Source organism: Cephus cinctus, unplaced genomic scaffold, assembly GCF_000341935.2.
Source record: "Cephus cinctus unplaced genomic scaffold, Ccin1 Ccin1_scaffold1310, whole genome shotgun sequence".
Taxonomy (NCBI): domain Eukaryota; kingdom Metazoa; phylum Arthropoda; class Insecta; order Hymenoptera; family Cephidae; genus Cephus; species Cephus cinctus.
The window spans coordinates 937,066-951,443 of NW_014333737.1; the positions used below are offsets into that span (position 1 = coordinate 937,066).

Genomic DNA, 14,378 nt, shown 5'->3' on the forward strand with positions numbered 1-14,378 from the left:
CACAAGCTAGGCGGCGGTATGACCTGGGAGTTGGGGTGGAACAGGCCCAACTCCGCCAAAACGAGAGCTCGGACGGAACCTATCAGATAACTTAACGGATCCTGTAGATTTTTTGGGGACGCGTAAAATCGAGAAACGCAACCGTAGGTTCTGATCTTTGGGGTCGCGTAAAATCAGCAAACTCAACTGGATGCACGAACGAGAGCGGACGGTTACGGAAATGCACGGCCGCTCAGGCTGCTAGGTTGAGCTAGAGAGGGTCGGAGTAAGCGTCAGGCAAATAGTGCGAAATACAGAGAACAATTGATCGAGAACGCAAATGAATCAAAGCTGTAAAATCGAAATCCCTTAACCGATTAATAAATTGAGAGCACTCACCGGAGCTGGGGCAGCTGATCCGTGAAGGCCGAGAACCGCATCCAGGAGACACTCGGGGGGGCACTGCACTAGGACACAACACTGCACTCCCGGAACACTCACAGAAAATCCATCGGCCTTCTTGGACATCGCGAGAGCAACGCGAGAACTACACAAACGAAAGTACTTTCTATACCGTATCGAAATACGGCTAGAAAAACTATAAACAGACAGCACGGGAGCGCGACGCAGCTCGTGACACGTCGGTCGGTGTCCCGAGACGGACTGCTTTTACAAAGTAGCCAAATTCGAGAACTAATCATTCCGATCATCTGATTGGTCGAGATCCTTATAGGCGTTAACTCTTCCATCTCCCTCGAGTCGTCCCTTTAAACCAAATCGAGAGCATTCCTTAGCGAATCGGTATGTAACTTTTGGAGATCTTCCACGGCCGCTTCCCCAGGGCATCGGGCGACAGCTGGGCACCACGTCCTTAACTCGGGTCAGGGCGTTCCTCCCCTACCCTTAACCGTAACAAAACCTGATCTCCGCCAGCATTGAACAAAACCAACCCTCTGCTCATCTCCAGCGGGGCTCCGGTATCTCGTCCGGGCTTCTGCCGGTCCATGGAGACGTCTCCGTCGGGTACTCTCCTTTGCCGGGCAACTCGGTACGTCGAGACTATATCCCCACGGTAGTTTCGAGCACCTACCTCAACTAAATAATACGAAATCGTCCAAGAGCATTGGCGTAACTATACGAATCAACCCGAGAGCGCAGCTTCTGAGCAGGGTGGCGACCCGAAGGGAACCAGAAATCGAGAGCATTATTTGTATCGGTAGCCGGAGTCGCCTTGTGACCGTGAATCGAAAAATCACATCACAATATATATGACGTTATAGCAATTACTGTAAATAGTGTTAGCACATCTGTTGTAATTAAATTGTATAAAGAAATGTTGACCAATTTTATTTTTAATATAGTTTTCATCGCGTGCGTCTTTTCATTCAGGGAGCTAACGTACGTGAGTATTAGGAATTTTGTTGATAAATTTTAGCACAATGTTGCTACTGCTCTTAATTGTTTACTAATTAGGGACGACGCGATTGCCTCTATTAGTGCGATTTTATGGTAGTATACTAATTTTGAGTTTGGAAAATTATTGCACTCCAGTTTACTCTATCGAGGTCTCAACAATGACTAGTATCGGGTTGTTCATAGTGTTTGGATTAATTTTTGCGGTATATTCGTATATCCCAGTGAAATTCGATACCGTGTATTTAAATGAAATGATATATCCGAAAAATTATAAATTACGATTCAATTTAACAGATGCTGATAATTGTGATTGGAGACCCTGTTTCTATTCGGTTGAAGTTAATATCACGTTATTTGTAAAGGTTAGAACTAAATCGATTTTACTTCACTGCGAGAAGGATCTCGAGGTACATGAGGAAAAAACTCGGTAACGATTGTGAAAAATAGAAAGAAATTTTGAATCATCATCCAATGATTTACTTATGGAATCGTGCATTTTGTCTTACTAAGGTTATTGAAGCAATTCGACAATGGTACCTTTGAAAATTTATTTATTCTCAATCACGAGAAAATAACGCAAAATAATATCTCGACTTTGCACATTGAAATTGACATGTTCCGAGAGAGGCACGTCGCTAACTACACACTGATGCTTTACTGCACGAGAAAAATAGAAAATCATTACGGCATCTTTTATTCTGGATCAGCAGACAAAAATCACAGGTAAGAAAAATGATTATTAAAGAAAAAAATTATTTATCTTCAATTACGGAAAAAAGGAATATAAGAAATGATTTTTTCAATTAAAAACTTTGTATAGAATCCTCGTGGCAACCTACATGCTTCCAACTTTTGCACAACGTGTATTTCCTTGCTTCGATGAACTGAAATGGCGCTCGACTTTTGAGATTGAAGTAATTCATAATAAATCGTATCGAGCCATAGCCAATACTGCTTTGCGATATCGTGAAAATTTTTCTGATCAAGCTGACATATCAAAATTCATAAAAACTGCACCTATTAACCCTTCTCAACTATTTTTTGCTGTCTTGTCTTACGTAACATTGAACAAAACCAAGGAGAGGCCATTTAACATTTGGTACAGACCGAGCATACCTTTTGACAATGTTGAATTGGTAGCGAAGTATGCTGCAATATTTTTTAACATCATGACAACAGCAACCAAGATAACAAATATAACCAGTGAAAAAATGGATATTATTATTGGCGATGGATTGCACACGTCCAAGTGGTACAGTACAAGGGGTATAATATTATTTAGGTAAATAGTAAAAATAATTTATAAAAAGTTTCTTTAAACTTCTCCGTTATATTGTATTTCACTTATTTCACTTACAGCGAAAGAAATATTTTAATCGATTCCAAAGAATCTACGACCGTTGATAAATTTCACGCTATATCAAATATTGCAAATGCTGTTGCCTTTCAATGGATTGGCGCTTTAATTCGTCCATATCATTGGAGTCAATTTTGGATATACAAAGCCATGGCTCAATACGTTTCATATTTTTTGATTGATAAAATCGAACCATCATGGAGGATCTATGATCAACTATTGGCACGCTCTTGTTTGAGGGCTAGAAAGGAAAGAGAATATTCATCAACACCACCTTTGAGTTATTATTTATTTGATTCATATGAAATAATCTATTTTCGCGAAGATCTCAGCGTCATTGATTTAGGTGCAACTCTCATAAGGATGATAGATGAAACAATTGAATTTAGCGGAACTCTTAAATTATTAAATATTCATTTAAAAAACTGGTACGTATTAGTTTTGGTGCTATAGGGTGAATGGCCTAATCATCGGCCATGTACCGGTAATCGTCAGTCTGTGCTTTGACTATAGCAAAATCTACAGTGTTATAACATAATTGAGGATTACTGGTACGTGGCTATTGTCTGGGCCATCCATCTTAATTAGCAAATTTTTTGTTAACGCATTTAAAGATTTTAATTCTAAAGGATGAACGCTAGATATGGACCGACGATTGCAGCTTTTTTGAGGAACAGAACATCTCCCTATGCTTCGTTAATAGCAAGCGATTGGATTAACAATCCTGGTATTCCTGTTATTCATATTTACGAACATCCGGATAATTCGAAAATATCTTTGTTTCAGGTCAGTCCAATTTATCCAAAAGTAACAGCATTTTATATATTTTACATAATATTGTTACCTGACCTTCATACTTTAGGAGCGGTTCTATATTTTCGGCACGTGGGCACGTTTATTGTACAAATGGTGGATTCCGATAAAATGCTTCGAACAATCAAACAATACGTATCTGCATTTGTGGATGATTCCTACGGAATCAGAATACACCTTACCGATACGAATGAAATCCTGTCTTCTCAATACTACGACATTCGGTAAATAAGAAAATAAATTTAACATTAAATCAAATTGATGACAAGCATAAACTGCTACTTCAGCCGTATATCGTTTTAATTATCCCGCCGTATGGTGGAAGTATATTTTCCAAGAATTGACGAAAAATCATCGTTTTATCAACGAAATGCAAAAAATGCGTATAATCGATGATTTGTTTCGCATGGTCATCGCTAAACATCAACAGCCGCACTTACTCACTTACTTATTTGAGTATCTCGAAAACGAAGTTGATTATTTTCCGTGGCTCGCCGCGGCAAAAATTTTCAAATTTCTTCAAAGCATTCTCAAATTTGGAACAAGCGAGGAACGGAAGGAATTATTTCGGGTCTGTTATCTTGATTGATCGTGCATGACTAAATTAGATACTGTCAGATGGGATAACGTGTTTCTGTCAATGATTAATTGATAACGTGATAATTCATACAGATTGAAATTGTACGTATTACCAATAAAATGTACAAAAAAATTGGATTTGACCCAAACAAGGATGATAATTACATCACGAGGATACATCGAGGATTGATGATGGATATTTCGTGTTCCTTTCGATCTGAGGATTGTCTGACGATCATGAAAAAGAAACTTCATTGCTACATAGCGTCATCTACTAAAAGGTCTGATATCATAATCAAGAAATTTTTGTGATACAATGATTTTCCAATGACGCTTTATATTTTTCATGACTTTTGCAGATTTAATCGTGAAAGGGAAAACTTTTCTAATTTATGCTTCTTTGATGCTGACACACGGGTAAACACACTTTGCCAAGGCCTACGTCATGCCAATTATGAAACTTGGTTAAAAGTTTTTGAAGTATTAAATGATCCAAATATATCTCCAGCTACCAAATTGGTGATCGAACGATCCCTAGCTTGTACAGAAGACCCAATTGTTCTTAACAGGTAAAAAAATATCTTTCACCTGTTAAATATTCAATCTATTCATAGACATAAAAATGTATGTTTTCAGCTTTCTGGAAACACTCTTTGACGCTGAGCATCCAATAACGGAAAATCTATCAGTGTTACTTCTTAGGGCTGCAAGAATGAATGAAGAAAACGCCCAGATAATTTTACAATACATTATCACGAATTATCATGGATTCATCCATAAGTATTGCACGTATATATAAATAACAAGTGCCAGAAAATTCTATTGACTTAAATTTGTATTTTTCAGTGTTGTTACCCCGCACGAAATAGCAATAAACATTTATAACATTCTCAAGGAAGTTTACGATTACCATACAATAGACCAAGTGGTAAATAATTCACGAATATATATAAAAAGCCAAAAAAGTCAAAATTACGTGTACAAATTTCGTATTACAGTTTTTACCATTTCTGGAAAACAACTCAGTATCCTTTGACTTCTCACTGGTATTAAAGATGCAGGAAATTGCGAGAACAAATCTAATAATAATCAACGAGGTTCGACCAATCCTAGAAAAATGGTTTGACGAAAGACTGGAAACATGAAAATCGATTCACAATAAAATATCAACAGCAAACAAAAATTATTTCCTACAAGTCACAGCACATACATAAGAGCGTCCCATTACTTAAACCATTACTGGTCCATTGATAGGTGCAGTAGACCAACAAGGGCCCATCACTGGTCCAGTCCAAAACGTTTGTTGGGATCCTATAATAAAATAAATTAATTGACTCATTAAAAATAAATAACATGTAATCGATCAGCCCAACTATATTTACGATCACCAACACTATCGATACCATTAGATAAAAGGACAGTTGGTAATAGTCATTCGATTACCTTACCACATCTACCTGTTAATAAGAACGAATAAAGAGACTTTAAAAAATCCCAATTGATTAGGAAATTATTACTTCGATGTCGTCTCAATACTTTAATAATGTCTTATAAATTATACGAACATCACATTACTAGCACATCGATAATCCACATGCCATTAAACTACTTTTTCAATGTCCCGATACAGATCGAAATCTTATCAGGAGATTAAACAGGGACTGCAATTTTTTGTTCTCACTGATCTCTGATAGCCAGTAATGTCTTAGAGACTTATAAGACTGACACTTTTTAAGGTTTCAATCGAATGATAATAGTTTCCTAGAGGCTGTTCATACACTCAGTCCATGCTCTGGTTAACTAAGGTATGTTTCTCTAACAGCTAGTCACAGTGTAGCTACGACAGTGAATTATCACAATTTGATTTTTAAATACCGATTTCATATGTAAATATCAATTAAATTATTTAATTACATAGCAAATCTATTTAATTGTATATAATTATTCATTAAAATCCCATAGATCAACCAGGATGTCGAAAATCTTAATTGGCCTACTCATTATAACCACTCTACTCACCGTGACAGTGTCCAGTCCAATTTCTCGCACTGTAACGGCCATTACGAGAGATGACATCGATTACCGTCTTCCAAATAATTCAATACCAATTTCCTATAAGGTCGCACTGATACCACATCTAACAGTGGGAAACTTCAAGTTCGATGGTGAAATCAGCATAGATCTACAAGTTGTAGAAGCTACCTCGTCCCTTACGTTACATACAAATGATCTGACAATTGACGAAAATGCAACAAGCTTAACAGGAAAAAACACTGTACAAACCATAAGCAATCACACTTACGACTTAACGAGACACTTTTTAATGATCAATACTGCGACTGTGCTCGCACCTGGAAATTATACGTTGAACATCAAATACATTGGTAATTTAAATAATGCCATGCGTGGATTCTACAGAAGCTCCTATATCAATGACAACGGGGAAACTGTGTACGTAAAATATTTATAATATAATTTGGATAAACATTTTTTTTTGTATTAATTAAATATTATATCGCAGATGGCTCGGCACCACGCAATTTGAACCGACCCACGCGCGACAGGCATTTCCGTGTTACGATGAACCTGCGCTGAAAGCTACTTTTGATATTTCCATTAAGCATTCCGTTAATTACACTGCAATTTCAAATATGCCTGTTCTTCGTCAATCCGAGGTCAATGCAACCGAAGACACGATATGGACATATTTTGAAACGACTCCTATTATGTCCACGTACTTGGTTGCTTTTATTGTTTCTGATTATGGATATATCAGCAACGTTAATCAGACTTATCGAGTTTGGGTTCGCAAGAATGCACTTGCGTATGCACAATATGCATATGATATTGGTCTTGTGGAACTTGACTTGATGGAAAATTATACCGGTGTTGCTTACAACTTGCCAAAAATGGATCAAGCTGGTATTCCTGATTTTTCGGCAGGTGCCATGGAGAATTGGGGTCTTGTGACGTACAGGTGATATCAAAAAATTTATTTGGTCATAATCTACAGACAGGATTACTGGGTACTAACGTAACACGCTTATCAATTTCAGGGAATCATACTTCCTTAATCAAGAAAATGTCACTAGAGTCAATATACATCAATATACTGCCACTGTAATCTCTCATGAATTTGCTCATCAGTGGTTTGGAAATCTCGTTGGTCCAGCATGGTGGAAATATCTGTGGCTGAATGAGGGTTTCGCCAGATATTATCAATATTATATAACCGACATGGTAAGGTAGTATTGAATTAGGCGTTACGGTAGAAACGATTCTTGACAATCGCATCATTATTATCTAAATAATTTCAGGCGGAGGACAATTGGCGCACGGTAGACCAATTCGTGATCAAAGTTCAGCAGGGTGCTGCATTCGTTGATGACGGAATGGCAACGTCACATCCTCTAAATTACGACGTGGGAAGTCCTTCCGAAATCAGTGCAATTTTCGACACGATTTCTTACAGCAAAGGTAATATCCTTAGAGACAACTATTCTATATCTAAATGTTTTATTAAACTTGACAACAATTGTTCCAGGTGCTTGCGTCATAAGAATGATGCAACACTTCATGTCCGAGGAGGTTTTCAAAGCTGGTTTAACCAAGTACCTTAACGCGCGGTGCGTTCTTAATTAATTAATTAATTATTTTCACTGTTGATGACAAGTTCGCCTAATTTCAAATTATTCTATCACAGGGCATACAGCTACGCAGATTCGGACGATCTCTTCGAAGGCCTGCAGGCAGCTGTGAACGAAAGTTACATACTTCCAGTTCACTTGTCGATTAAGGAAATAATGGACACCTGGGTAGAACAAATGGGTTATCCGGTTATAACAGTTGTGCGAAATTATACAACTGGCACTGCAGTGCTCACGCAGGAAAGATTCCTGTTGACAGAGTCAACAGTATCCGATAATCATGATTACAAATGGTGGGTGCCAATCAATTACGTCTTGGAAAGCAATCCAGACTTCCGTGACACATTGGCTGATGATTGGATTCGAGCACAAGACGAGAGCATAATAGTAAACATAGACAACAGCATGGACCTGTGGTTGATTATCAATAAACAACAAACTGGTAAGTTCTTCAACATTGTTCGATAGAAACAACAATTGTAATTCTTATCAATCGGATTGTATATGGTTATATTATTTCAGGCTATTATCGCGTGAATTACGATGACACTAACTGGGCTTTGATAACCAAATACTTGAATTCTAATAAATACAAAAATATTCATGTACACAACAGAGCCCAACTTATAGATGACTCATTAAATCTCGCTCGATCTGGTCGTCTTAGTTATTCGGTGACCTTCGACCTGCTCACGCATCTCGTCCAAGAAGTCGATTACGTCCCATGGTACGCGGCCTTCACCGGTTTCAGTTTCCTGAAGCGGATGCTGGCCAACACCAAGGAATATGATACCTTTAAGGCATATATACGCATTTGCTAAATAAATGGAGATCAGATTTTTTATTTTATATTTACAGACACTTAAATACTTTTAATCAACTTTACTTTCAGGCTTTCGTTCTGCATCTGGTCACCGCTCTTGTCGAGGACGTCGGTTACGACGCCCTGAAGGATGATGAACATCTTACCAAATTCAATCGTCCAAATGCATTAACTTGGGCCTGCAATTACGGGCACGTTGCATGTCTTTCGACTGCACAAGAGAAACTGCTGGCCTATCTCGATGCACCTGACACGTATTTGTAAGTTTAATCATCAACACTTACTTAACTGCTCTGGAATGTTAAAAGTCATCTTGAATATTTATTAATCTCGGATAACCGAGCCGTGCCAAGTAAACCTTTTTATCGATTTTTTTACAGCATCGATCCAAATTTGAAGACTTTTGTATTATGCGCTGGCATACGAGCATCAGACACTTCCACGTGGAATAATTTGTATGCCAGATATCAACAAACCACCGTCTCCGCCGAAAAAACAGAAATTTTAACTGCACTTGGATGTTCGAACAATAAGAACATTTTGAAAAATTATTTGCAACTTACACTTAATGATTCCGCTCTTGAATCTTCGGTATCTCCCTCTGTATTTTATGCTGTTTATAGCGGCAGTGAAGTAGGCATCGATGTTGCGCTTGATTTCATCATTGATAACGCACTCGCCATTTTCGTTGCGTAAGTTTAACGAATACCGCAAGAAATATAATTTCTCATAGAGAATCGTTCGCTGTATTATTATTTTTATTTTCAATAGCGATGGTCACAATAAAAATATTGGTACTTACTTGACTGGTATTGGATATAGAATTACGACCAAAGAACAGTACGAGAAGGTAATCTGTAAATTTGAAATAATTTGAAAAATTATTATTTTAAGTTTTTTAAAAATAATTATGTATTATATTTTTAGTTGTCAACGTTTCTTGAGCAACAAGTCAGCATCGTTGCGGATACAGGCGCCACTGGTATTGCTTACGCGAAAAGTAATCTCCAATGGATCGAAAAGCATGAACCAACAATCAGAGGATGGTTGAAAGAATGGACTGACATTAGTACAGAACCCGGTACAGAACCCAGTACAGAACCCAGTACAGAATCAGGAAATTCTGCGACTGTTTTTACAACCTCCTTAAGCCTTAGCATGGTTACGCTTCTTCTTCACTGTATTCAGTGACAGTGGAAGAACTCATTAACACAATGTAAATTCATTCCTAATGAAACTTAATGGAGACTGGTTCATTTAAGTATCGCGACGTAATCTTCTTTCCCTTTGACCATATGTTTATACAAGAAATATAACAAGATGATGTAATAAAAAAAAAAATTACGAATTGGTTTCCATTCATGGTCATTTATTTATTATTGCATCTTACAGCAAAATCTAAAGGGTAACAGATTATTTAAGGTAACTACAAATATTAGCAATCGACAATACATTTATAAAACATTAAGAAAATAGAACTGTCATATGAATTATTCGGAATTGTGAATAAATATAGTGTCGCTTCAATGAAAATTCGTAAAACCTCAAATTCTTCTTTAGAACGATGAGTATGCTAGATTTCAAAGGGAATACAATTTGAAGTGGTTTTTTTAAGAACTATGATAAATGACAAAGAAGGATTAATTGTCGCATGAGTACAGAAGTATTAAGTATCGTATTACAATTTACAGTTAACAAATCCTTATATTGCTGATAGATTGAAATAGCTGAAGTTGTTCATTACAATTTTCCCGACTTTGTCTTAGAGGAACACAAACGCGGCCAAAAATAAAAATGCAAATATTGTAATCTATGTCGACGTATTAAAAAAATTTATTACTTCAAAACACGTTAAAAAATGAACCAGGTATAGACACAGTGCCTACATCTGACAGCTTTAATGACACCTGTACTGCTATATATAGAAACAAGTGACGAGCAAAAAGAACTATGTTTGGGACCCACAAGTGGCACGCCAGTTCCAAGCACTTACAACCTGACAGTAGGCTGTAAAAGTTCGTAAACTTTTAGTTTCTATATTATCCAATCCACGTCAATAACAATATTAATATTATGAACCTACACGTTGCACTACGCCTATTCCAAGCACAGCGTGGCAATGTCAAACAGTATGTCCACTAACTGGAAGACGTATTATGCACAGAGCAGAAAAATTCCTGAGCGGAGAGATTGACCACACCAATGCTAGGAAGTAAGCACAGATGCACGACTGTACTTTATTAACAACGACAGCTATGCTGACTTCGTGTCACTTAACACCAACTGTTGATACAGAAATCTTAAATATACATATATCTGCTTTTATGTACGTAACAGGCAAAAATAAACATTTCATAAATAAACATTTCTAGCATTACAAGCATATAAAAGACTTTTGAGTGACTTAGTCCACATGTACACCGTTCTCCTACTGGACAGGACAAGTAAAGAATACATTGTAATTAAAACTAATTCGGTTGTAGATCAGCGGTTAGTAATCAACAAAAAATTGTTTCAAAGATAATTTTTAATTTACGATATTCAGAAAAACAAGTCAAAAAAAAACTCTTATCATGAGAATTCTTCTGGGAACGATCCTACTGTTGGCCGCCGCATCTACAGCTTCTCTACTGGATGGCAACGATGCGATTGTTGACAGTGCCAATACTACTAACTATAGATTGCCAAATAATTCAGTGCCAATTTCATATTCTATCAAATTGATACCATACATCATCGTAGACAATTTTACATTTGCTGGAGAATCTACGATTAAACTTGAAGTTCTAAAATCAAGTTCTTCGATAACTCTTCACATACTAAATCTTACTATAGACGAGACTGCAACATCTTTGGTGTCCAGTGGTAATAAAAACCACAAAATAGCCAGTCATACTTACGATACCAAAAAACAATTTTTGATTTTAAATTTCGCCACCCATTTGTCAACTGGATATTATACCCTGCATTTGAAGTATGTTGGTATCCTAGACAATGAAACTTTGAGTGGTTTCTATAGAAGTTCTTATACCAACGACAATGGTGAAACTGTGTATGTATATCACTACTGTATATCTGTCTGTATTATTTAATAGAGCTATATTATTCTGCAAAATATATTTCCAGCTGGTTGGCTACCACACAATTCGCACCAACTGCAGCGCGTCGAGCTTTCCCCTGCTGGGATGAACCTGCACTCAAAGCCACCTTCACTATTTCTATTAAACACGATGTTAACTACACGGCGTTATCAAATATGCCAGTTGCCAATCAATCGGCAATCGACAAGACTGATAACAAATTATGGACAACTTTCAAAAGAACACCCATTATGTCAACATACTTGGTGGCTTTTGTAGTTTCGGATTATGGATACGTCAGTAACGCCAATGGAACATTCAGAGTATGGACTCGCAAAAATGCTCTTCGTGGTGCAAATTATGCATTGACTCAAGGAGAGTCGGCGTTAGAATATTTAGAAAAATACACGTTGATTCCGTTTGCTATACCGAAAATGGATCAAATTTCCATCCCAGATTTCTTCTACGGTGGCATGGAAAACTGGGGCTTGGTTGCCTACAGGTAATATCATAAACGATTGTTCATTACATAATGTCCTCCTAATTTTTATCATGCATACAGAGAATCAGATTTGCTATATGAAGACGGCGTAAATACGATATTTACAAAACAAGATGTTGCTAGACTTATTACTCATGAATTTTCTCATCAATGGTTTGGAGATCTTGTCAGTCCATCCTGGTGGAAATATATTTGGCTGAATGAAGGCTTCGCGACTTATTTTGAATATTATATCACAGACCAGGTACAATTCTTAATAATTGTCCAAACTCATAATATAATTAATCATATTTAATTGCTTTAGGTGCAAAACAATTGGCGCTTAATGGAACAATTCATAGTTCGTGATACACAACAAGATGCCTTCATAACAGATTCTTCCAACACCACCCATCCATTGAATCAGGATGCATCCACTCCGGAAGAAATTAATGCACTTTTCGATACAATTACTTACGAAAAAGGTACAACTGTTTTTCAGAAACGATTGATTTAAGAAAACAATTATAAAATAAGACTTCTCTATGCACGTAGGGGCTGCTGTGATTCACATGATGTCCAATTTCCTGACGCCCCCCATCTTTCGCGCTGGACTCACCAGATACTTAAATAATAAGTAAGTTTCTTAATTTTTAACCGAAAAAAAGTGGATTACAATTTGGATGATCCTGAGCTCATTTCTCAATATTATTTACAGTGCCTATGGGGCGGTCACATCCGATGACCTGTGGAGCGCTTTACAAGAGGTATCTGACGAATATGAAATTCTGCCGCCTGAGATTTGCCTTAAAAAGGTGATGGACACTTGGGTCGAGCAGCCTGGATTTCCACTGATCACTGTCACCAGGGATTATAAAACTGGAAAAGCTAATATCAGTCAGGAACGATATTTTCAATCTGGTGCTAGTGGTGACGGTACCAGATGGTGGGTTCCTATCAGTTACACAACTCAGTCTGATCTAAACTTTTCATCAACATCGCCTCGCGAGTGGATCCCTCAAGCGAAAAATAATATAGTCCTAAGCGGATTTAAGCCAACTGATTGGACCATTTTCAACATAAAAGAATCAGGTAAAACAACTCTTATCAACTTATACCAACGGATGTTGTACTAAGTACAAAAATTGTACGTGTCAATAAACTATTCGAAATCAATCAACAGGTTACTATCGTGTCAACTATGATAAACAAAATTGGAAATTAATAGCCAATTATTTGGACAGTGACGATTACTTAAAAATTCATCCCGTCAATCGTGCACAAATCATCGATGATTCTTATAACTTAGCTCTTGCCAATCGTATCAGCTTTTCTACATTTTTGGATATTTCGGTTTATATTCGTCGTGATGTCGATTACATTCCCTGGTATCCGATGTTGACCGCTGATAGTGTTTTGTATCAAAAATTAACGAACACCAGAAGCTTCTCATTATACAAGGTACATATATAAATGTGAGATAATTAATGTTAAATAACTCAATATACTTTAATCTGCTATCATTTTATTTATAGAGGTTTTTTGTGGAAAGATATGAGAAATCTATTGTTACTATCGGATATGATGAACACAATGACGATGAACATCTTGTGAAGTATCACAGAGCAGATATGTTAACGTTTGCATGCTACCACGGCAGCATAGAATGCAGATCCAATGCAACTGCAAGGCTGGTTGCACATTTGAAAGATCCAGTTGCAAACCCGTAAGTTATTACGTGATCGGTAGGAGGATTTAATTTTACGAAAATCTTATAACATATGATTAATTTCAGAATATCGCCCAATTTGAAAACATGGCTATTTTGCGGTGGACTTACGAGTGCAAATGCAACTGTGTGGAACATGGCTTTAAATCTTTACGCCAAGAGCCCTTCTCTTACCCTAATTGTTGTTCTTGGTTGTTCCGAAAACAAAGAAATCTTGACAAGATACATGTCACTGGCAACAACAGACAATTCGACGATACTCAAGAAGGATTCGTCTGATGCGTTTGCGTCCCTTTATTATGGCAGCGCTGAGAATATAAACTTCGCCTTGGACTACCTCATCGACAATTTCGACAAATTATATGCATTGTAATTAACTGTTAAGTCTGTACCTTCTTGACTTCTATAAATAGAATTATACAAGTACAAACTTTTTACTTTTTTCAGCTGGGACGCACCAACAGATAAGATGAC

At 37.1% G+C, this 14,378-nt stretch overlaps 3 protein-coding genes across 5 annotated transcripts; all 3 read left to right on the top strand.

The window, feature by feature from the left end:
* Nucleotides 1-476: 476 nt before the first annotated feature.
* On the top strand, nt 477-5,754 carry LOC107272896 (aminopeptidase N). Of its 2 annotated transcripts, none has more exons than XM_015750532.2 (12): nt 477-1,822; nt 1,906-2,118; nt 2,216-2,677; nt 2,755-3,180; nt 3,382-3,538; nt 3,615-3,789; nt 3,853-4,136; nt 4,238-4,425; nt 4,504-4,713; nt 4,781-4,924; nt 4,991-5,072; nt 5,143-5,754. In XM_015750532.2, the coding sequence occupies exons 1-12, from the start codon at nt 1,554-1,556 to the stop codon at nt 5,287-5,289; spliced, it is 2,757 nt and encodes a 918-aa protein (XP_015606018.1). In that variant the 5' UTR covers nt 477-1,553; the 3' UTR covers nt 5,290-5,754. The 2 variants fall into 2 exon arrangements, with proteins under 2 accessions (XP_015606018.1, XP_024945932.1); XM_025090164.1 differs by having other exon boundaries at nt 3,904-4,136.
* Nucleotides 5,755-5,814: 60 nt separating this feature from the next.
* Nucleotides 5,815-10,141, top strand: LOC107272895 (aminopeptidase N). Of its 2 annotated transcripts, none has more exons than XM_015750530.2 (12): nt 5,815-5,949; nt 6,107-6,595; nt 6,666-7,121; nt 7,201-7,384; nt 7,462-7,621; nt 7,689-7,770; nt 7,848-8,233; nt 8,314-8,591; nt 8,684-8,874; nt 8,995-9,306; nt 9,386-9,464; nt 9,542-10,141. In XM_015750530.2, exons 2-12 carry the CDS (start codon nt 6,117-6,119, stop codon nt 9,803-9,805), a joined length of 2,871 nt encoding a protein of 956 aa, XP_015606016.1. In that variant the 5' UTR covers nt 5,815-5,949; nt 6,107-6,116; the 3' UTR covers nt 9,806-10,141. The 2 variants fall into 2 exon arrangements, with proteins under 2 accessions (XP_015606016.1, XP_015606017.1); XM_015750531.2 differs by having other exon boundaries at nt 5,836-6,030.
* A 941-nt stretch (nt 10,142-11,082) lies between these two features.
* Nucleotides 11,083-14,373, top strand: LOC107272873 (aminopeptidase N; the record flags this gene model as incomplete). The annotated part of the gene is made up of 10 exons (XM_025090187.1): nt 11,083-11,666; nt 11,741-12,196; nt 12,257-12,440; nt 12,501-12,660; nt 12,731-12,812; nt 12,894-13,267; nt 13,359-13,636; nt 13,711-13,901; nt 13,971-14,273; nt 14,352-14,373. Coding segments are annotated over exons 1-10 (2,529 nt in total), but the record flags the coding sequence as incomplete, so codon positions are not given.
* Between the last annotated feature and the right edge of the window lie 5 nt (nt 14,374-14,378).

What these genes read in the sequence shown, in the direction of transcription:
- LOC107272895 (XM_015750530.2), top strand. Translation starts at nt 6,117, where the DNA reads ATGTCGAAAATCTTAATTGGCCTACTCATTATAACCACTCTACTCACC. An exon ending in TGGGGTCTTGTGACGTACAG is followed by an intron (nt 7,122 to 7,200) that starts GTGATATCAAAA and finishes TATCAATTTCAG; the next exon opens with GGAATCATACTTCCTTAATC. An exon ending in ACCAAGTACCTTAACGCGCG is followed by an intron (nt 7,771 to 7,847) that starts GTGCGTTCTTAA and finishes ATTCTATCACAG; the next exon opens with GGCATACAGCTACGCAGATT.
- LOC107272896 (XM_015750532.2), top strand. Translation starts at nt 1,554, where the DNA reads ATGACTAGTATCGGGTTGTTCATAGTGTTTGGATTAATTTTTGCGGTA. An exon ending in CGAAAATATCTTTGTTTCAG is followed by an intron (nt 3,539 to 3,614) that starts GTCAGTCCAATT and finishes TTCATACTTTAG; the next exon opens with GAGCGGTTCTATATTTTCGG. An exon ending in TATCATGGATTCATCCATAA is followed by an intron (nt 4,925 to 4,990) that starts GTATTGCACGTA and finishes TGTATTTTTCAG; the next exon opens with TGTTGTTACCCCGCACGAAA.